We start from the raw sequence: 21,871 nt of genomic DNA, 5'->3' as shown, positions 1-21,871 counted from the left end.
GTACAGTGTTGCACGACTGCGCAATTGTCATTCAAAGTGTGACAGCGCTGAAAGCTGAAAATTGTTCTGGGCAGAAAGGGGGTGAAAGTGCCCGGTACTAAAGTGGTTGAGGTGTTATTAAACCCACAACAGTAAAACATGCTTGTTATACTCACTGTGGAACCTAAGGGGTTAATCCTCAGTATTGTCAAGCCTGTTTTGATCCTGTCTTCTCCGATCCTCCCCTTCCACTGTCCCCAAATGAACAGAGCCTTTGGAGTCACTCTGCACATGCTCAGTTTGGTGTGTATTGCTAGTGTTTTTTTTTTTTTTTCCCTTGGGAGTGCATGTGATCAGGTCTGTCCAAACAGAGGGTCAGGGGTCCTGCAGCCTCCTAGGACAGTCAGAGTAGAATGAAAACTCCTCCTATAAGCTTTACCCAGACACTGATATAGTAGTCACAAGACTGCTATATACTGCTAATGAGAAAAGTTATTTAGCCATTTTTATTTACTAAAATAACTGCAGTTCTGTGGGAGACCATGTATAGTGAATGCAGGATCTCCTTTAACAAAGCTTAAATTTTTTTGCTTTCGTGTGTGTGGGTTTTTTGTTTTTATTTTGTTTTTTTAAACCATGCAGCACCTCTTCTTTTTCCTGACTGAAAAAAAGAGATTTTATAAAAATAAGTGTATATGTGTGTAAAATATATATATATATATATATATATATATATATATATATATATATATATATATATAAAAAAAAAAAAAAACAAACAAACAAATGTATTACCCCTCCCTGTGGAGATCCGAGCTGTTTACGCCGTGTGTTTGTCTACCAGTTTAGGGAACAGAGATTGAAATGAGGAAGTGAAAACTTTGCTGGTTTAAAGCATAGCACAGGGGAAGGGTTATCCACGGACATCTATGTCCTGGCAATGGGTGAATTGGAATTCTTTCCTTATTTGATGTCGGAAATCCCCAAATCTTTCCTGAGGCCAGGGACGAGGTGGTCAGTGTTTCTCATGAGGTTCTACTTCTTCTCTTCTGCAGCTTTAACCAGTTGTGTCTACCCACCTATGACTCGTACGAGGAGATGCACCACATGCTGAAGCTTGCCATCAGCGAGGGCTGTGAAGGATTCGGGATGGTCTGAGCATACACACTGGGACTCGGTCACTGAACTCCAGAAAATAATTCATACTAAGAAGCACAATGTGTTCCCCATGGGAGGACAGAATTCCTGGCGGAAACCATTCCCTGCCACCAGGCAGAGGGTTTAAAATGACAAAATGACCCATAAAATGTTGTTGCTGATGACGACAGAGACAGCAGCTGAGATAATACTTTTATTGGCTTTAAAGGTCAGAAACAACTCCTGAAACAAGTGTTAAATCAGCAGAGTATCGATTTAAAATTATTTTTCAATAAAAATTTATCAAACGCAAACACTGTTCATGGATTTATGAGTGTGAATTGTTACAACTGCACAGCAGTCAGAAGAAAGCAGATCCTAGACAGACATTAGAGGGTTAAAAGACAGCAAATAACGCCAATAGCAAAGACTTTGGTTGGGTTCAGCCATCCACAATCTGGACTGGGATTTTCCAGCAGAACAGATTTTTGTTGTTGGAATCACGCAGCTCCCATTCAACGACCAGCTTCACCTGCGGGCAACACAATGACAGCTCAATCATAGGGCATAGTGAGGTGGGAAAAAGTCATGTGACCACAAAAGGGTGGCAACCCTGATTTTACTGGATGCCCAATGTGGAGTGTGTGTGTGTATGTGTTATATATATATATATATTTATTTATTACACACACTTTTGCTCATAAGTTTACATACCCTGGCAGAATTTGATTTCTTGGCCATTTTTCAGAGAATATGAATGATAACACAAACTTCACTAATGGTTAGTGTTTGGCTGAAGCCATTTATTATCAAATCAACGGTTTACTCTTTTTAAATCATAATGGCAACAGAAACTACCCAAATGACCCTGATCAAAAGTTTACATACCCCAGTTCTTAATACCGTGTATTGCCCCCTTTAACATCAATGACAGCTTGAAGTCTTTTGTGGTATTTGTGGATGAGGCTCTTTATCTTCTCAGGTGGTAAAACTGCCCATTCCTCTTGGCAAAAAGCCTCCAGTTCCTGTAAATTCTTGGGCTGTCTTGCATGAATGGCACGTTTGAGATCTCCTCAGAGTGGCTCAATGATATTGAGGTCAGGACACTGAGACGGCCACTCCAGAACCTTCACTTTGCTCTACTGTAGCCAATGACAGGCCGACTTGGCTTTGTGTTTTGGATCATTGTCATGTTGGAATGTCCGAGTACGTCCCATGCGCAGCTTCCTGGCTGATGAATGCAAATGTTCCTCCAGTATTTTTTGAGAACATGCTGCATTCATCTTGCCATCAATTTTGACCAAATTTCCTGTGTCTTTGTAGCTCACACATCCAGAAAACATCAGCGATCGCCGATCCACCTCCGTGTTTCACAGTAGGGATGGTGTACCTTTCACCATAGGCCTTGTTAACTCCTCTCCAAATGTAACGTTTATGGTTGTGGCCAAAAAGCTAAATTATGGTCTCATCACTCCAAATGACTTTGTGCCAGAAGGTTTGAGGCTTGTCTCTGTGCTGTTTGGAGTATTGTAAGCGGGATACTTTGTGGCATTTGCGTAGTAATGGCTTTCTTCTGGCGACTCGACCATGCAGCCCATCTTTCTTCAAGTGCCACCTTAGTGCACCTTGAAACAGCCACACTACATGTTTTCAGAGTCCTGTATTTCACCTGAACTTATTTGTGGGTTTTTCTTTGCATCCCGAACAATTTTCCTGGCAGTTGTGGCTGAAATTTTAGTTTGTCTACCTGACTGTGGTTTGGTTTCAACAGAACCTCTCATTTTCCACTTCTTGATTGGAATTCTCAATTCCTTGGATATCTAGTAAGGCTTGATTCACAACTATGCATTTTTAGTGCATTTTGCAGATTTGCACCACAGAACGTGTTCCATAGGAAACCATGTTAAATGGATTCGTGCAAATCTGCATAAAAAAAATGCGTAGGTGTGCATCAGGCCTTATATCCCTTTCCTGTTTTATACAGTTCAACTACCTTTTCCTGCAGATCCATTGACAATTCTTTTGCTTTTCCCATGATTCAGAATCCAGAAACGTCAGTGCAGCACTGGTGAAAGATGCAAGGGTCTGTCAGGAGTCCAGAAACTCATTGACCCTTTTATGCACACACACTAATTACAAGCAAACAGATCACAGGTGAGGATGGTTAACTTTTTAATAGCCATTCAAACCCCTTTGTTTCAACTTGTGTGCATGTGATCAGGCCAAAATCACCAGGGTAACATTTGATCAGGGTCATTTGGGTAGGTTCTGTTGTCATTCTGATGTAGCCTCCCTGGCGGTTTTCCCGAGTGTGGCTCGGGGTTAAAATTCAGTACCATTAGCGGTAACCCCGAGCCACACTCGGGATCGCATTGCAGGATCCTGGGGCGGCGTTACTTACCTTGTCCCCGGGATCCTGCGATGTCACCCGCAGTGTCCGAGGGCTCCGTCCTCCTCCGAAGCCTCTCCGTGCCAGGCTCCGTTCCCTGCGAGCGGCGCGACACACGGGGGCGGAGCCTGGCGGCAAATTCAAAAAAAATGTCAAAAGCATAACACATACAGTACTGTAATCTTACAGATTACAATACTGTATGAAATGATTTCACATCCCTTTTGTCCCCAGTGCTTTGGCCCATGCCCTGCATGCAATTTTACATGATATACACTGTTCTTTCTGCCTGGAAACTGGAGATTGTCCATAGCAACCAAAAAGTGTCCCTTTACGTCAAAAGTAGCTTTAGACCAGCTAGAAAACAGCGATAGTAAATTAGAACACTTGCAGAATTGAGCGATAGTGAATTGTGGGGAAACTTATTACTATTTTTTTTTTTTTTTTTTTTAAATTATTTTTATTTATTATATTATAATTTATGTTTTTGTGTTTCAAACTTTATCATACCCGGGATATCTACTAGACTCTGGTTTGGACAGATTTAAGTGTGTTATTGTTAAGATTTACAGACCTACAATATAAAACGCCAAATTTCCATGCAAAATAATGGTACCGCTTTCAGCACCTAAAATCCGAAATAATCATACCGCCAGGGAGGTTAAAGAGTAAACAGTTGACTGATAATAAATGGCTTCAGCCAAACACTAACCATGAGTGAAAGAAATGTTTGTGTTATCATTCATATTCTCTGAAAAATTGGCAAGGAATCAAATTCTGCCAGGGTATATAAACTTATGAGCACAACTGTATACACACACTATATTACCAAAAGTATTGTGACGCCTGCCTTTACACACACATGAACATTAATGGCATCCCAGACTTACGCCGTAGGGTTCAATATTGAGTTGGCCCACTCTTTGCACCTATAACAGCTTCAATTCTTCTGGGAAGGCTTTGCACAATGTTTAGGAGTGTGTCTATGGGAGTATATATACACACAGTGAGGGAAAAGTATTTGATCCCCTGCTGATTTTGTACTTTTGCCCACTGACAGACATTATCAGTCTATAATTTTAACGGTAGGTTTAATTTAACAGTGAGAGACAGAATAACAAAAAAATCCAGAAAAACACATTTGAAAAAAGTTAAATTGATTTGCATTTTAGTGAGTGAAATAAGTATTTGACCCATTTGCAGAACATGACTTGGTGGCAAAACCCTTGTTGGCAGAGGTCAAACGTTTTCTTGTAGTTGGACACCAGGTTTGCAGACATCTCAGGAGGGATTTTGTCCCACCCCTCTTTGCAGATCCTCTCCAAGTCATTATGGTTTAGAGGCTGATGATTGGCAATTCAAACCTTCAGCTCCCTCCACATATTTTCTATGAGATTACGGTAGGAGACTGGCTAGGCCACTCCAGTACCTTAATGAGCTTCTTTGTTAGCCACTCCTTTGTTGCCATGGCCGTGGGTTTTGGGTCATTGTCATGCTGGAATAACCACCCACGACCCATTTTCAATGCCCTGGCTGAGGAAAGGAGGTTCTCACTAGGGGTGCGCATCTTCACTGGCCTCACGATTCGATTCGATTACGATTATCAGGTCCACGATTAACGATGCATCACGATTACTGCGCGCGGTTTTCATCCAAAAAATTTAAGTAGTCAGAAGAACTCCATTTTTTTAATTTTATCTGTTCTTAAAAAAAAGACAACACTCCTTGCATGTAGCAAAGTGTAAACAGTGCAGACAACTTAAAGAGGAGCTCCAGACTGCCCCCAAATGACTACAGGAGATGATCAGAGACTGCAGACATGCTACAGGAGATGGTCAGAGACTGCGGACATGCTACAGGAGATGGTCAGAGACTGCGGACATGCTACAGGAGATGGTCAGAGACTGCGGACATGCTACAGGAGATGGTCAGAGACTGCGGACATGCTACAGGAGATGATCAGAGACTGCGGACATGCTACAGGAGATGATCAGAGACTGCGGACATGCTACAGGAGATGGTCAGAGACTGCGGACATGCTACAGGAGATGGTCAGAGACTGCGGACATGCTACAGGAGATGGTCAGAGACTGGGGACATGGCACAGGAGATGGTCACAGACTGGGGACATGGCACAGGAGATGGTCACAGACTGGGGACATGGCACAGGAGATGGTCACAGACTGGGGACATGGCACAGGAGATGGTCACAGACTGGGGACATGGCACAGGAGATGGTCACAGACTGGGGACATGGCACAGGAGATGGTCACAGACTGGGGACATGGCACAGGAGATGGTCACAGACTGGGGACATGGCACAGGAGATGGTCACAGACTGGGGACATGGCACAGGAGATGGTCACAGACTGGGGACATGGCACAGGAGATGGTCACAGACTGGGGACATGGCACAGGAGATGGTCACAGACTGGGGACATGGCACAGGAGATGGTCACAGACTGGGCACATGGTACAGAAGATGGTCACAGACTGGGGACAATAATGCAGAGTTGTGGTGTGATGAATGCACATAGAAGACAATTGTATGATATGGACTTGTGTCACAGCGCCCCCCCTCCCCCTCTGTACTTACATGCTGCTCCGCCGGTGCTGGTGGCAACCTGTAATGAGCAGGGCGATCTGCCTGCTCACCATCTCCCCCCGATCTCCACTCCAGCCGCCGGTGTTCCGTCGGTTGTCACATCTTTCCTGAGCAGGGAATTCTCCCGGGAGAGCGCTCCGTACGTAAAGCTTTTACTAGTGTGTGTATTTTCCGCTCATGTGACTCTCGGCCGCGCCTCCCTCCTCTCACGTCTCTCCTGATGTCAGCCCCGCCCGCCTCTCTTCTGACCTGATAGCTCCAGTCAGTGGGCGGGGCTGAAATCAGGGGACTCAGAGGAGGGAGGCGCGGCCGAGAGTCACATGAGCGGAAAATACACACACTAGTAACAGCTTTCCGTACGGAGCGCTCTCCCGGGAGAGGGCGGGGCCAGACATCGATTTTTCAGGTCGCATGCATCGATGCCGCATCGGGGACACCCGAATCGCGATGCATCGATGCTGCGATTAATTTCAGCAGCCCTAGTTCTCACCCAATATTTATAGTTACATGGCCCCGTCCATTGTCCAATTAGCAGAAAAACACCCCCAAAGCATACCGTTTCCACCTCAATGTTTAAAAGGTGTTCTTGGGGTTGACTGATGCCAAAGAGCTTGATTTTGGTCTACTCTGCCCACAACACTTTTACCCAGTTCTCCTCTAAATCATTCAGATGTTCATTAGCAAACTTCAGACGGGCCTGTACATGTGCTTTGAGCAGGGGGACCTTGTGGGCACTGCAGGATTTCAGTCCTTCACGGCGTAGTGTGTTACCAATTGTTTTCTTGGTGATTATGGTCCCAGCTGCCTTGAGATCATCAACAATATTCTCCCGTGTAGTTCTGGGCTGATTCCTCACCATCCTCATGATCATTGAAACTCCAAGGTGAGATCTTGCATGGAGCCCCAGACCGGGGGAGATTGAGAGTTATTTTGTGTTTCTTCCATTGTGAATAATCGCACCAACTGCTTGGCGATGGTCTTGTAGCCCATTCCAGCCTTGTGTAGGTCTACAATCTTGTCCCTGACATCCTTGGACAGCTCTGTGGTCTTGGCCATGGTGGAGATTGGAATCTGATTGCTCCTGTGGACAAGTGTCTTTTATATAGGTAACAAGCTGAGATTAGGAGCACTCTTATTAAGAGTGCTCCTAACCTCAGCTCATTACCTGTATAGAAGACACCTGGGGAGCCAGAAATCTTGCTGATTGATAGGGGACCAAATACTTATTTCACTCATTAAAAGTGCAAATCCTTTTATAAAACTTTTTTGGATATTTTTGTTGTTCTGTCTCTCATTGTTAAAATAAACCTACCATTAAAAATTATAGACTCATCATTTCTTTGTCAGTGGGCAAACATACAAAATCAGCAGGGGATTAAATACATTTTTTTCCCCTCACTGCACATGCGTTTAATAATAGTCTATGCGACAGGGCTGCATGTGCAGACAGGAAATCCACCAACAGTGGCCCTTTATTGCCAGGACCACCTTCCACGTATTTTATATGGCACAAGCAGAGCCCCCTCCCTGTTACCAGAGATGTGCCCCATCCCATGTACTGGCTGCTTTTAATGGGGTGTCACCACTTAAAATTAATAAAGGCAAATTGGTCATGTCAGAAATATGGTCACTGCTATTGTTTACTGCTTCTAGACCTCACTTGTGACCCAGCCATCACCTTCATATGCTCTAGCTTCTTAAAGGATTAGTTCACCTTTACAAAACAAACTGCCTATGCAGATAAGGAGGGGTTGTAAAGATAAACAAGCTGTGCAGCATTGACTAAAGATGAGTAATGTCCTTGCTATAGGTGTAAGCCATTTACATAACTCATGAAGCGTGATTGGAATACTCCCAGGACATTGCTAAGCGAAGTCTAGTCATTACTGCTCACCATCACAGGAGCGAGCTTTTTCTCTGATTCAAACGCTTGATAGCTCACTCCTGTGTTGGTGGAGGTGAGCAAGTAGGCCTCGCTTTGCAATGTTATGGGAGTATTCCAGCCAAGTTTAATGAAATATGTACATAGCCTACACCTATAGCAAGGACATTATTCCACTTTAGTCAGAGCTGCATGGTCTGTTTTTACCTACAGACATCCCTTACCTGCCTAGGCAGGTTTTTTTTTTTTTTTTTTTTTTTTTTTGGTTTTGTTTTTTTAGTAAAGGTAAATTAACCCTTTAAAGCATGGGCGCTCAACCTGCGGTCATTCAGCTGTTGCGGAACTACAAGTCCCATGAGGCATTACAACGCTGATAGTTACAAGCATGACTCCCAAAGAGCATAATGGGAATTGTAGTTCAGCAACAACGGGAGGGCCATAGGTTGAGCATCCATGCTTTAACCACTTATGGACCGCTCCACGTACATTTGCTGCGCAGGGCGGCCCTTAAGCCCAAAATCATGAAGGGTTAATTGTTACCTAAGGAGTGTTTCTAACTGGGGGGGTGTGACTGCCTTGAGGAGGAGACTGATTGCTATTCCTAATCAGTAGGAACAGCAGATCTGTCTTTTCTCCCCTGACAGAACGCATTTACATTGACAGATCTCCGTTCTGTCTATGTCAGGAGTGATCACGGGTGTCCGGCGCACATCGCGTCCAGGCACGTCAGCGTCACACCCAACGTACCAGAACAGCAAGTCGCTCAGGGGAGCCAACCTGCCACAGTACAACTGCGGCAGCTGGTCCTTAAGTGGTTAAAGTAACTCAGTGCCGTATCGCAAAAAATGGCGTGGTCAGGAAGGGTGTAAAACCTTCCAGAGCTGAAGTGGTTAAAGTGATATTAAAATGTAATTTATTTTTTTTCCCCTTAAAAATAACAAACATGTCATACTTACCCGCTCTGTGTAATGGTTTTGCACAGAGCAGCCTCAATCCTTCTCTTCTCAGGTCCCCTGCCAGCGATCTTGGCTCCTTCCCCCTCCAGTAAGTGCCCCCTGCTTGCTATGGGGGCACTCACACGTGCTTGAGCCCCACTCTGTGTGCCCATAAGACACACAGAACTGGGCTCAACCCTGTCCCCGGCTTTGACCGACAGCCGCAGGGGCCAATGGGGAAGGAGAGAGCAGCTTCTCTCATGCACATCGCTGGATTGAGATCGGGCTCAGGTGGGTACTTGGAAGGTGTTCCACAATGGGGCTCCAGAAATTGCTGTAATCTATATGGGGAGTCAGTGCAGGTTCGCAGACACAGTCTCTCTCAGTGCCTATGTTGGGACACTAAGCCAGAGTTCCTCCAGAGGTTGCTAGATAGAGCAGTGAGCAATTTCTGCCTCTCAAATGTTCCCACTGACACCATTGATCTTTTTGGCTAATTCTTTCCAATGATCATCACACTAGATATTTATTAGAGCTACAGCTCATGATATATTTAGCAGGGTTACCAGAGACCGGAAAGTTATTTCAAGGGCTCCTGGGTGTTGAAAAAGTTAGGAGAACTCTTCTAAACCAATGCAAATAAGGACTTTCTAATGTGGGCATTTTATAGCAAGTTTGGAATCTACAGCAGAGAGTTTAAAGGAAAACTCATCAAATGCCAACTGGACAGCATCACATTTTTTCAAAGCCCAGGTGGGGTATAGACAACATCAATCAATCCATCCATTAATGTAGTACAAACACAATTCTACTTACATTGGGGTACTCGCTCTTGATGGGCAACTTGGTGAGGTAGGTGTAGGTTGAGCCTTCGTTCAGGGGGCAGGCTATTCCACTCTTACACCCATCTGCTTCTGGCAGAGGGAAGGGTATAGGAATTCCTTCCAATAGACCGTAGACTACAGCTTTGCAGGTTGGTGATGCCTCACCTGGCAGATGAGACAGAGATGGTCACTAAGTTGTTGAGGCAACACCTCCACACACATCACTTCCCTACACAGAACCCTCACCACAAACCCGTACATTGCCTCTACACACATACCATCCCCTACAACACCTCTACCCATACAGTGTCTGCACACACCCCATCCCCTACAACACCTCTACCCTTACAATGTCTGCACACACCCCATCTCCTACAGTGTCTGCGCACACACCCCATCTCCTACAACACCTCTACCCATACAGCGTCTGCACACCCCATTCCCTACCACAGTGTTTCTCAACTCCAGTCCTCAAGGCGCCCCAACAGGTCATGTTTTCAGGATTTCCCTCAGATAAAACAGCTGTGGTAATTACTAAGGCAGTGAAACTGATCAAATCACCTGTGCAAAATAATGGAGAGCCTGAAAACATGACCTGTTGGGGCGCCTTGAGGACTGGAGTTGAGAAACACTGCCCTACCACACCTCTACCCATAGAGCATCTGCACACCCCATTCCCTACAACACCTCTACCTAGAGCTGCACGATTCTGGCCAAAATGAGAATCAATTTTTTTGCTTAGGATAAAAAGATCACGATTCTCATGACGTAAAATCTTTCACATTATACAAAAAAAAAAAAAAAAATTAAAAATGGGCTAACTTTGCTGGTTAGTTTTTTTTTTTTTTTTTAATTCGTTAAAGTCATTTTTAAAAAAAAAAAATTTGCATTTGAAAGACCATTTTGCAAATACAGTGAGACATAAAATATTGCAACAAACACCATTTTATTCTCTAGGGTGTCTACTAAAAAAAATATATAGAATGTTTGGGGGTTCTAAGTAATTTTCTAGCAAAAAAAAAAAAAAAAAATGATTTTAACTTGAAGCCAACAAACGTCAGAAAAAGGTTTAGTATTTAAGTGGTTAAACTTTTTTCACTTCCACACAAAGTCTATTCCTTTGACAAATTGTTACAATGTTTATACTTAAGTGCAACTGATAAAGAATGTTTTGTTTCTTGGCAGACTGCCCAGTTTTTCTCTTCCTTTCTTTTGAGGGCTGTGGCTTCAGAAGAACAGAGAGAATTCTTTGCATAGAAAGAATTGTGAAACACTTTAGTCAAGATCGCGATAACGATTCTTGATGATTAATCGTGCAGCTCTACCTCTACCCATACAGTGTCTGCGCACATCACTATGACCCATACGAGTGTCTGCACACATCACTATGACCCATACGAGTGTCTGCACACATCACTATGACCCATACGAGTGTCTGCACACATCACTATGACCCATACGAGTGTCTGCACACATCACTATGACCCATACGAGTGTCTGCACACATCACTATGACCCATACGAGTGTCTGCACACATCACTATGACCCATACGAGTGTCTGCGCACATCACTATGACCCGTACGAGTGTCTGCGCACATCACTATGACCCGTACGAGTGTCTGCGCACATCACTATGACCCATACAGTGTCTGCACACATCACATACATCACTATGACCCATACGAGTGTCTGCGCACATCATTATGACCCGTACAGTGTCTGCACACACTTACCACTGGTGAAGGTGACATTGATGGTGTAGCTGCTGCCTTTTACTAGAGGACATGGTTGCTTGGGACAGGGAGACACATCCACCGTCAGCAGCTTCCCCTTCTCAGCGCCTGCAATGATAAAAAAGCCAGTCAAAGGCCAGCAAAGCACTGAGATTATTCTCTTCTATTAGCGGACACACATTCCATGCTCCACCTGAGATGTAAAAGAGACAACTGGCTGATACCATCTTATGATATTCATATTGACTCACCACAGTCCTTGTACACCAGCGGCTCCCCAAAAGTGACAGTGAAGACGGTCAGTGCCAGCAGCAGTGCGATGTGACAGAGCGACATGGTAACAGCTGAGGAGAGACAATGTACAGTGAGGACAAGTTCTCTGCTTCTCCACTATTCACAGCCACTTCTGCATTCCCACTCCCCCGCCCTGAAACCCATCCCTATTCGTAGCCACTTCTGCTTTCCCACTGGCCCCCGCAAACACTCCTCCCCCTCCCCCATCCCTCTCCTTCATCCCTATTCACAGCAACTTTTGCTTTCCCCCTCCCGCACTCCCCAACCTGCAACCCTCCTGCACCCCCCCCCCCCAACATGCAACCCCCTCCCCGCAACCCTCCCAACCTGCAACCCCCTCCCCCCCACCCTGCAACCCTCCCGCACTCCCCACCCCGCAACCCTCCCGCATCTGTCCCCCCCCCCCCCAACATGCAACCCCCGACATGCAACCCTCCTGCACCCACCCCTCAACATGCAACCCCCTCACGCCACACCCACCCAAAACCTAATACCCTCCCGCAACCCCCACCCCCCCTGGAACCCCCTCCCCCAATATGCAACCCCCGACCTGCAACCCTCCCACCCCCCCCCCCCCCAACATGCAACCCTCCTAACCCCCCTCAACATGCAACCCTCCTAACCCCCCCCCCCTCAACATGCAACCCCCTCCCAACCCCCCCCACCTCAACATGCAACCCCCTCCCGCCACACCCACCCAAAAGCTGATACCCTCCCGCAACCCCCACCCCCCTCCCCCCCAGACCTGCAACCCTCCCGCCCCCCCCCCCCCCCCCCAAACATGCAACCCCCTCATCCCCCACCACCCTGCAGCCCTTCCACCCCCCCCCCCACAACCCTCAGTTTTTATTTATGCATGAAAAACCTTTATCCCAAAAGGAAAAAATAATGTTTGCTGTAACTGCTTATAACATGTTAGATGGAGTTCAGCTTTAAATTTGTTAGTGTGTCTTAAGCCAGCTATAGGACAACTCAGACCAACTTGGGTACATCCAGCCTGATGGATTTTCAATGCAATTATCGCCTCTAGTAATAATCACTGGTCTCCTGGCGGGGATGATCCCCTCCCCCCTCTGGGGGAAAATACAAATTCTGCGCAGGAGGGATTCTTGTGGTTACAGAAAAGAAAATTGCTCTGTCTATAGTCGGTGTCTTGCCGAATAAGTTCCCTCGGCGGATAAGTTCCCCCCCTGTACTGCGCAGGCGCAGCGCCTGCGCAGTACGAACTACTAACAGCCGCCGGAGATAGCTGAAGCTCAAAATCCACAATCAGCTGTACACGCCGCCTGCGCCCTAGGTCCAGGTTCCTTCCCTACCATCCAAGTGGACCTAGAGGGGGAATCTAAAAGAGCCGAGCGCAGCGAGGCCGTGCCCGAAGCATGGCGAGCGGAGCAAGCCCGCGAGGGGCCCTCTTACAGGCGCCGTGTACAGCTGATTTGGACCTATTCCCCTTCGGCTATTTCCGCCGGATCCTACTGCGCAGGCGCAGCGCCTGCGCAGTAGAGGGGGGGTCCTTATCCGCCGAGCGGAACTTTCTCGGCAGAACACCGGCTTAAGCAATACACTAAATTCTCAACTCTCCTGGCAGTAAACAGGACACAAGCGGTGTGTGATAATAAAAATATATATATATATATATATACACACACACACACCAGCCACTTTATTAGGTACCTCTCTTCAATTGCTTGGTAACACAAATTGCTATTCAGCCAATCACATAGCAGCAACTCAATGCATTTAGACATCTAGACATGGTGGAGACGACTTGCTGCAGTTCAAACCGAACATCACAATGGGGCAGAAAGGGGTTTTAAGGGGCTTTGAACGTGGCATGGTTGTTGGTGCCAGACTGGCTGGTCTGAGGATATTTTTTGGATTTACACACATAACCATCTCTCGGGTTTACAGAGAATGGTGGGAAAAAAGAGAAAATATCCAGTGAGCGGCAGTTGCGTGGAGGAAAATGCCTTGTTGATGTCAGAGGAGAATGGGCAGACTGGTTTGAGGATGATAGAAAGGCAACAGTAACTCAAATAACCTCTTGTTACACCCAAGGTATGCAGAATGCCATCTCTGAACACACAACACATCAAACCTTGAAGCAGATGGGCTACAGCAGCAGAAGACCACACCGGGTGCCACTCCTGTCAGCTGAGAACAGGAAACTGAGGCTACAATCCGCACAGGATCACCAAAATTGGACAATAGGATCATGGAAATGCAGCCGACAAATCTACAGCAACTGTGTGATGTTATCATGTCACTATGGAGCAAAATCTCTGAGGAACGTTTCCTAATAAGGTGGCTGGTGAGAGTGTGTATATATATATATATATATATGTATATATATATATATATATATATATATATATATATATATATATATACACACACACATATACACACACACTATAAAGTAGAGGTAGGCAACCTGGGGCCCGCCCTGCTGCTCTTTTGAAACTACATTTCCCATGAGGCATTGCAAGGCTGGCAGTTATAATTACTCCCAGAGGCATGATGGGACTTGTAGTTCTGAACCAGCTGGAGGGCCCCAGGTTACCGAGAGAGAAACAGAGAGAAGATTATAGATAGATAGATAGAGCTGTATATAAGTGATATACAGTATAGAGGATGCGTGTATATAAATATACATATGATGTGTGTATTGGGGGAGGAGGATATATATAAAGTTCTATACACAGGGTATATATATATATATATATATATATATATATATATATATATATATATATATATATATATATATAGAAGGCTCTGTGTGTGTAGTAGGATGGGGGGGTGAACATATACCGGATAACGCTCCGGTTGCCCCCCCGGGTCCCCGCACTCACCTCCTCTTCGCACACACAGTAGAAGTCTTGTGATTTCCGGACAGCCTCACCCTCCCCTACGTCACACCACCAGACCTCATTTTCCGCCAATCAGCGAACGGTGGGTGGAGCCGGGAGTCCAAAGATGGCGGCGGCTCGTCTGCTGAAGGGTCTGCTGAGGCCGGGGCGGAGGTGAGTGGTGTTTCCGGTCACGTGTCAACCGTCTGTGAGGTCATACCGCTATGTACTGGAATGCGAACCGTCCCTAACCCTAACATGACACAACGCCGAGCGCCCGGGTACCGCTCTGTAGAGCACCAAAGCGGATCCACGGGCCGCGTCTCCTCTCCGCACCGAGCGGGCACGTTCCTCTCTGTGTGATATCTCATGGCAACCGTGCGGCACCAATACACAATAATAATAATAATAATAGGAGGGGGATGTGATCGGTAATCCTTTCCTCCCCGGATTGTAAACAAACCATAGCCACGCCCACTTCTACAACTTTGCCTTTTGTTAGTAAATCTGTACTTATCATCGCAGCGACTTCGTGTATCCGAGCGCCTTGTACCGTGTATAGTGTCAGGACAGACTGGGCCTGATCTTGTTTTATCATAGAAGGAAAACTGGTCAAGAATAATAATAAAAAAATGTAGCCATATATTTTTATACCGTTACTATGGCCGCTGACTGACACACTGCCGCTACCTGCCGCTGACTGACACACTGCCGCTGACTGACACACTGCTGCTGACTGACACGCTGCCGCTACCTGACACACCGCCGCTACCTGACACACTGCCGCTACCTGCCGCTGACTGACACACTGCCGCTACCTGACGCTGACTGACACACTGCCGCTGACTGACACACTGCCGCTGACTGACACACTGCCGCTACCTGACGCTGACTGACACACTGCCGCTGACTGACACACTGCCGCTACCTGACGCTGACTGACACACTGCCGCTGACTGACACACTGCTGCTGACTGACACGCTGCCGCTACCTGACACACCGCCGCTACCTGACACACTGCCGCTACCTGCCGCTGACTGACACACTGCCGCTACCTGACGCTGACTGACACACTGCCGCTGACTGACACACTGCCGCTGACTGACACGCTGCCGCTACCTGACGCTGACTGACACACTGCCGCTGACTGACACACTGCCGCTGACTGACACGCTGCCGCTGACTGACACGCTGCCGCTACCTGACACACTGCCGCTACCTGCCGCTGACTGACACACTGCCGCTGACTGACACGCTGCCACTGACTGACACACCGCCGCTACCTGACACACTGCCGCTACCTGCCGCTGACTGACACGCTGCCACTGACTGACACACCGCCGCTACCTGCCGCTGACTGACACACTGCCGCTACCTGACACACTGCCGCTACCTGACACGCTTACCTTTTTACCTTTTTGACACATTTACCTTTTTGGTTGTAACATGACAAAATGTGGAAAATTTCAAAGGGTATGAATACTTTTTCAAGGCACTGTCACATCATCACCACATGGTCCATCATATGACATCATCAAATAAATAAAGATTTTAAACTGCGCTTAGGACCCCCTCCCCCCCATCTCCTGGTGATATACTGACACACTACACACAGGACCCCCCCCCATCTCCTGGTGATATACTGACACACTACACACAGGACCCCCCCCATCTCCTGGTGATATACTGACACACTACACACAGGACCCCCCCATCTCCTGGTGATATACTGACACACTACACACAGGACCCCCCCCATCTCCTGGTGATATACTGACACACTACACACAGGACCCCCCCCCATCTCCTGGTGATATACTGACACACTACACAAAGGACCCCCCCATATCCTGATCTCACTCATCTCTCTCCTCTATCTCTTCCCATAGCATCTGTTTTCCTCGTTTACTGACATGCAGTCAGCCAGTCCGAAGCCAGTCCGACGCTCAGGCCGAAGGGGAGATCCTCCTCACCGAGAGCTGTGTGAAAGTAAGAGATATTTCCTATATCAGACACATTCCAGCCTGCATTTGAAGAGAACCTGTCATAACTGAGCTTCATATTAAATCCCTGGTGCCCAACCTGCAGCCCTTTGATATATGATGTGCGGCCCATGGACCACAGCGGTCTGTAGTGGGAACCTTGATTAGGGTAATAGCATTGATCTCTACTAGCCTCATGTAATGTTCCCATATATGTATTGTCTTCTGCAGCATATCCGCAGCCAAAAACATAGCATGTCCACACTCTCTGACCCTCATTTCCTCTATTACAGGGGTGTCAAACTCAAATTCATCGGGGGCCGCATCAGAAATATGGTTGTCCTCAAGGGGCCAGTTGTATATCTATGACTATGTATATACTATTTATCATATTAAATAATTGCCTCTGCATTTAATTATAACTAGTTTTTAATTTAAGTAATAATTAACTCAGAGTTCATTGGTGTGATGTGTACAGAGGGCAGAGTTCAGGAGCTGCGCTACGTAGAGAATGCTGGGTTGCGCTGTGTACAGAGTGCAGGGTTGAGGGTTGCGCTGTGTACAGAGTGCAGGGTTGAGGGTTGCGGTGTGTACAGAGTGCAGGGTTGAGGGTTGCGCTGTGTACAGAGTGCGGGGTTGAGGGTTGCGCTGTGGATAGAGTGCCAGCTTGAGGGTTGCGCTGTGGACAGGGTGCCGGGTTGAGGGTTGCGCTGTGTACAGAGTCCCGGGTTGCACTGTGTACTGAGTGCCGGTTTTAGGGTTGCACTGTGTACTGAGTGCCGGGTTGAGGGTTGCGCTGTGTACAGAGTGCCAGGTTGCACTGTGTACAGAGTGCTGGTTTTAGGGTTGCACTGTGTACAGAGTGCCAGGTTGAGGGTTGCACTGTGTACAGAGTGCCGGGTTGAGGGTTGCACTGTGTACAGAGTGCCGGGTTGCACTGTGTACTGAGTGCCGGTTTTAGGGTTGCACTGTGTACAGAGTGCCAGGTTGAGGGTTGCACTGTGTACAGAGTGCCGGGTTGAGGGTTGCACTGTGTACAGAGTGCCGGGTTGCACTGTGGACAGAGTGCGCTACACACAGAGTTCAAGAGTTGTGCTATGTACAGAGTGCAGGGTTCAAAAGTGCCCTATGTATAGCGTGCAGTGAACTACATGCAGCATTCAGCTCAACCCACCAACTAACACCCCTCCACTACCAGGTCCCCCACCCCCCCAACTACTGTGTCCCCCACCCCCCCAACTACTGTCCTGCCACTCACCACTAAGAGACCCCCCCAACTAACACATAGCCCCCCCACTAGCAGTCCACCACCCACCCAACTACTGCCCCCACTACCAGACCACCACCCCCTGTGAAATCTCTGGGAATAAGAACTCAACTTTTTTCATTCAAGTTGTTCATCCAGCATGTATGTCCTCTGTTCTAGCCTGTGGCTGCGTGCCTGGTCGACCGCCCGGCATGAAAGGAGTTAATTTTTGTAAGCTGCCTGTTCGGGTGCAGCATTCTCCGCGCTCGGCTTGTATCGCCTGGAACCTGAACATGCGCAGTAACAGGAGCCGAGACTCGCTGAGACCGTAGCTGTCACTGTACACACAGAAGTTCCTGTGTTTACAAGTGATGGCAGGAAGAGCGGGTTAGAGCCAGGGGTGGCGTCGAGGGGGCGCTGCGGGCCACATGACAAGGCTCGGCGGCCGGATTCGGCCTGTGGGCCTTGTGTTTGACACCTGTGCTCTATTAGGTCCCCAGTTTCTGACACTCCTCTCAAGCATGACGAATATTAAACATTATGTGCCGCCCTTTTGTAATGTCAGGGGCTGCATTTAAGGCCCACTTTAGCTCATAAGTTGACAATCACTGCCTTAGATCATTATAAGGCTACATTCACATGGGTGGTGGGGCGTAGATAGTTTGCTACGTTCAGAGGCAGATAAACCCTACCTCTGGATGCAGCAACACTGTGGGCAACATACAAGCTGGACTCAGCAGAAACCCCAATTCCAGATGCTCATTGGCCAGGTCAGAGGCTCCATTCGCATGTAAACGTTTAAATGATGAACAGGGGGGATGGGGGGGTTTGTTGGGGGGAATAAAGAACATGGAGATTGGAGGGGTTTGGGGAATAATGAACGTGGAGGGTTGGGGGGGATTAATGAACTTGGAGGGGGGGGGGGGGTAATGAACATGGAGGGTTGGGGGGGTATAATGAACGTGGAGGGAATAATGAACGTGGAGTGTTGGAGGGGGGTTATGAACGTGGAGGGTTGGGGGAATTATGAATATGGAGGGTTGAGGGAATTATGAACATGGAGGTTTGAACGCGGAGGGTTGAGGGGATTATGAACACGGTGGAATGTGGGAATAATGAACACGGAGGGTTGAGGGGATTATGAACACAGAGGGTTGAGGGGATTATGAACACTGAAGGTTGAGTGGATTATGAAAACGGTGGAATGTGGGAATAATGAACACAGAGGATTGAGGGGATTATGAACACGGAGGGTTGAAGGCATTATGAGCATGGAGGGATGTGGGAATAATGAACACGGAGGGTTGAGGGGATTATGAACACGGAGGGTTGAGGGGATTATAAACATGGAAGGTTGAGGGGATTATGAACACGGAAGGTTGAGAGGATTATGAACACGGAGGGTTGAGTGGATTATGAAAACGGTGGAATGTGGGAATAATGAACACGGAGGATTGAGGGGATTATGAACACGGAGGGTTGAAGGCATTATGAACATGGAGGGATGTGGGAATAATGAACAGGGAGGGTTGAGGGGATTATGAACACGGAGGGTTGAGGGGATTATGAACACGGAAGGTTGAGGGGATTATGAACACGAAGGGTTGAGGGGATTATGAACACGGTGGAATGTGAGAATAATGAACATGGAGGGTTTAGGGGATTATGAACATGGAGGTTTGAACACGGAGGGTTGAGGGGATTATGAACACGGAGGAATGTGGGAATAATGAACACGGAGGGTTGAGGGGATTATGAACACAGAGGGTTGAGGGGATTATGAACACGGAGGGTTGAGGGGATTATGAACACGGAAGGTTGAGGGGATTATGAACACGGAAGGTTGAGGGGATTATGAACACGGAAGGTTGATGGGATTATGAACACGGAAGGTTGAGGGGATTATGAACACGGAAAGTTGAGGGGATTATGAACACGGAAGGTTGAGGGGATTATGAACACGGAAGGTTAAGGGGATTATGAACACGGAAGGTTGAGGGGATTATGAACACGGAGGGTTGAGGGGATTATGAAAACGGTGGAATGTGGGAATGATGAACACAGAGGATTGAGGGGATTATGAACACGGAGGGTTGAAGGCATTATGAACATGTAGGAATGTGGGAATAATGAACACGGTGGGATGTGGGAATAATGAACATGGGGGGGTCACTGGGGGAGTCCACGTTGTCACATTTCATATTTGTGTTGTCACAGAGGCTACGAGAGGTGACCAGTGGCTCTGAGTTCCTCAGACTCCAGGTGGAGAGCGGAGGCTGTTCTGGTTTCCAGTATAAGTTCTTATTGGATACACACATGACAGAGGAGGACAGGTGAGGTGGCACACACGGGGGGTCCTGGGAGCGGTCAGTATTGTGTGGGCACTACATGTCCCAATAACATCCTTCTCTTTCTTGGCAGGGTGTTTGGCACAGACGGGGCCCATGTTGTGGTGGACACGGAGAGCCTCCAGCTGGTGAAAGGCAGCACTATTGAATATTGTGAAGAGCTGATCCGAAGTACCTTCCAGCTGACGCAAAACCCTCAGGCTGTCCAAGGCTGCTCATGTGGAGCATCCTTCTCTATCAAGCTGTGACATTCTGCAGGGGCCGCACAGGCCGACCCCCGAGGACTTTGCCAGTGCCTGTTTATCATTGTGTGTATTATTACCTCTCTGTAAATAAAACTTCTGACATGTACAGACTCGGCTTTATGCCAACTCAGTCCGGCTCTCCGGGTGAAGGGTCAGCGATTGTGCAACGCTGTGTGAGGGGAACCGCCATCACGCTTATCTGTTGTGCAAGAAAAGTGCTCAGCAGACAAACACTTCAGTGCAGAATGTGATGACTTGCCATCTCCTGACTCTCATGGGGGAGGGGAGGGGGGGGTATTGTGTGTCCCTGTTATTTACTTCTGTCTGATTAGAGGGCGTCCATCTGGACTCTTGAATAGAATCCTATGACACATGAGCCTTCTCTTCCTACCTGGAAACAATTCCAAATTAAACACAGAGTTACATTTGTGACTACTTTACATAGTTAGTAAGGCTGAATAAGGACGTCGGTCAATCCAGTTCAACCTGAGAGAGTGCGTGTGTTTACGTCATTACCATTTCCCATATCCCTGTACATTGCTAAGAAACGCATCTAAAGCCTCAAGCACTCTGGACATTTTAACGCTGCTTTTAGGGTTGTCTGGTGCGTATTTTCTCTGCCTCAAAACACCCCTGCAGGTTAGCATATGTGTCCATGCACACATAGGCATTTAGAGGCAGAAAAAAAACAAACGACTGCCAACGTGTCCAGGAGCAGTGGCATTTTGGCAGAAGAAACGCTTGACATGCCTAAATCTGCGTTAATGCTAGGCGCGTTTAGCGCTTGAGGATGAATTTATTTCAATTGACACAATAAATGATTATTCTTGCCTATTAAAGCGGGGGTCCACCCACACCGCCAAAAAAAAAAAAATATTAAAAGCCAGCAGCTACAAATACTGCAGCTGCTGACTTTTAATACATGGCCACTTACCTGTCCCAGGGTCCAGCGATGTCGGCAGGCGACGCCGAGAACCCGCTCGGTTCTCGGCAGCTGCCGCCGCCATCCTAGGTGAGGGAATCAGGAAGTGAAGCGTTGCGGCTTCACTTCCCGGTTCCCTACTGCGCATGCGCAAGTCGTGCTGCGCATCGTAAGTGGTCCCCGCTATCTCCTGGGAGCTGTGTGTTTCCCAGGAGACAGCGCGGAGGGACAGGAAGAGGCGTAGACAACCATGCGAGTCTATGCCGGAAGTGGGTGCAAATACCTGTCTTAGACAGATATCTGCACCCCCCTCCCCCCTGAAAGGTGCCAAATGTGACACCGGAGGGGGGGGAGGGTTCCGAAAAGCGGAAGTTCCATTTTTGTGTGGAACTCCGCTTTAAATGAAAGCCCAGGCGCTTGATGCGCCTAAATGCGTTACATGCTTTTACAAGCGTTTTTTTTTTTTTTGGCTGCCAAAATACCGCAGCCAGAAGG

The 21,871-nt window shown here is 47.4% G+C and overlaps 3 protein-coding genes across 5 annotated transcripts in view; 2 read left to right on the top strand and 1 right to left on the bottom strand.

The window, feature by feature from the left end:
- Positions 1-1,430, top strand: part of AREL1 (apoptosis resistant E3 ubiquitin protein ligase 1) — a 34,898-nt gene extending 33,468 nt beyond the window's left edge. For both annotated transcript variants that reach the window (XM_073608578.1, XM_073608579.1), the window contains exon 20: positions 1,035-1,430. In XM_073608578.1, coding sequence (XP_073464679.1) covers positions 1,035-1,137 — 103 coding nt within the window. In that variant the 3' untranslated portion in view covers positions 1,138-1,430. The remainder of the gene's footprint in view (positions 1-1,034) is intronic.
- Positions 1,318-14,752, bottom strand: NPC2 (NPC intracellular cholesterol transporter 2). Of its 2 annotated transcripts, XM_073608582.1 has the most exons (5): positions 14,636-14,752; positions 11,738-11,830; positions 11,487-11,594; positions 9,744-9,916; positions 1,318-1,648 (listed from the first exon to the last, which is right to left on the bottom strand). In XM_073608582.1, exons 2-5 carry the CDS (start codon positions 11,820-11,822, stop codon positions 1,559-1,561), a joined length of 456 nt encoding a protein of 151 aa, XP_073464683.1. In that variant the 5' UTR covers positions 11,823-11,830; positions 14,636-14,752; the 3' UTR covers positions 1,318-1,558. The 2 variants fall into 2 exon arrangements, with proteins under 2 accessions (XP_073464683.1, XP_073464684.1); XM_073608583.1 differs by lacking the exon at positions 14,636-14,752 and having other exon boundaries at positions 11,738-11,896.
- ISCA2 (iron-sulfur cluster assembly 2) lies at positions 14,677-20,560 on the top strand. The gene is made up of 4 exons (XM_073608584.1): positions 14,677-14,806; positions 16,523-16,622; positions 20,079-20,194; positions 20,283-20,560. The coding sequence occupies exons 1-4, from the start codon at positions 14,760-14,762 to the stop codon at positions 20,455-20,457; spliced, it is 438 nt and encodes a 145-aa protein (XP_073464685.1). The 5' UTR covers positions 14,677-14,759; the 3' UTR covers positions 20,458-20,560.
- Positions 20,561-21,871: the final 1,311 nt, after the last annotated feature.

The sequence above is a fragment of the Aquarana catesbeiana genome, linkage group LG13 (assembly GCF_042186555.1).
Source record: "Aquarana catesbeiana isolate 2022-GZ linkage group LG13, ASM4218655v1, whole genome shotgun sequence".
In the NCBI taxonomy this organism is placed as follows: Eukaryota; Metazoa; Chordata; class Amphibia; order Anura; family Ranidae; genus Aquarana; species Aquarana catesbeiana.
Note: the sequence above shows the minus strand (reverse complement) of the source record. Positions and strands in the feature narration are given on the sequence as shown.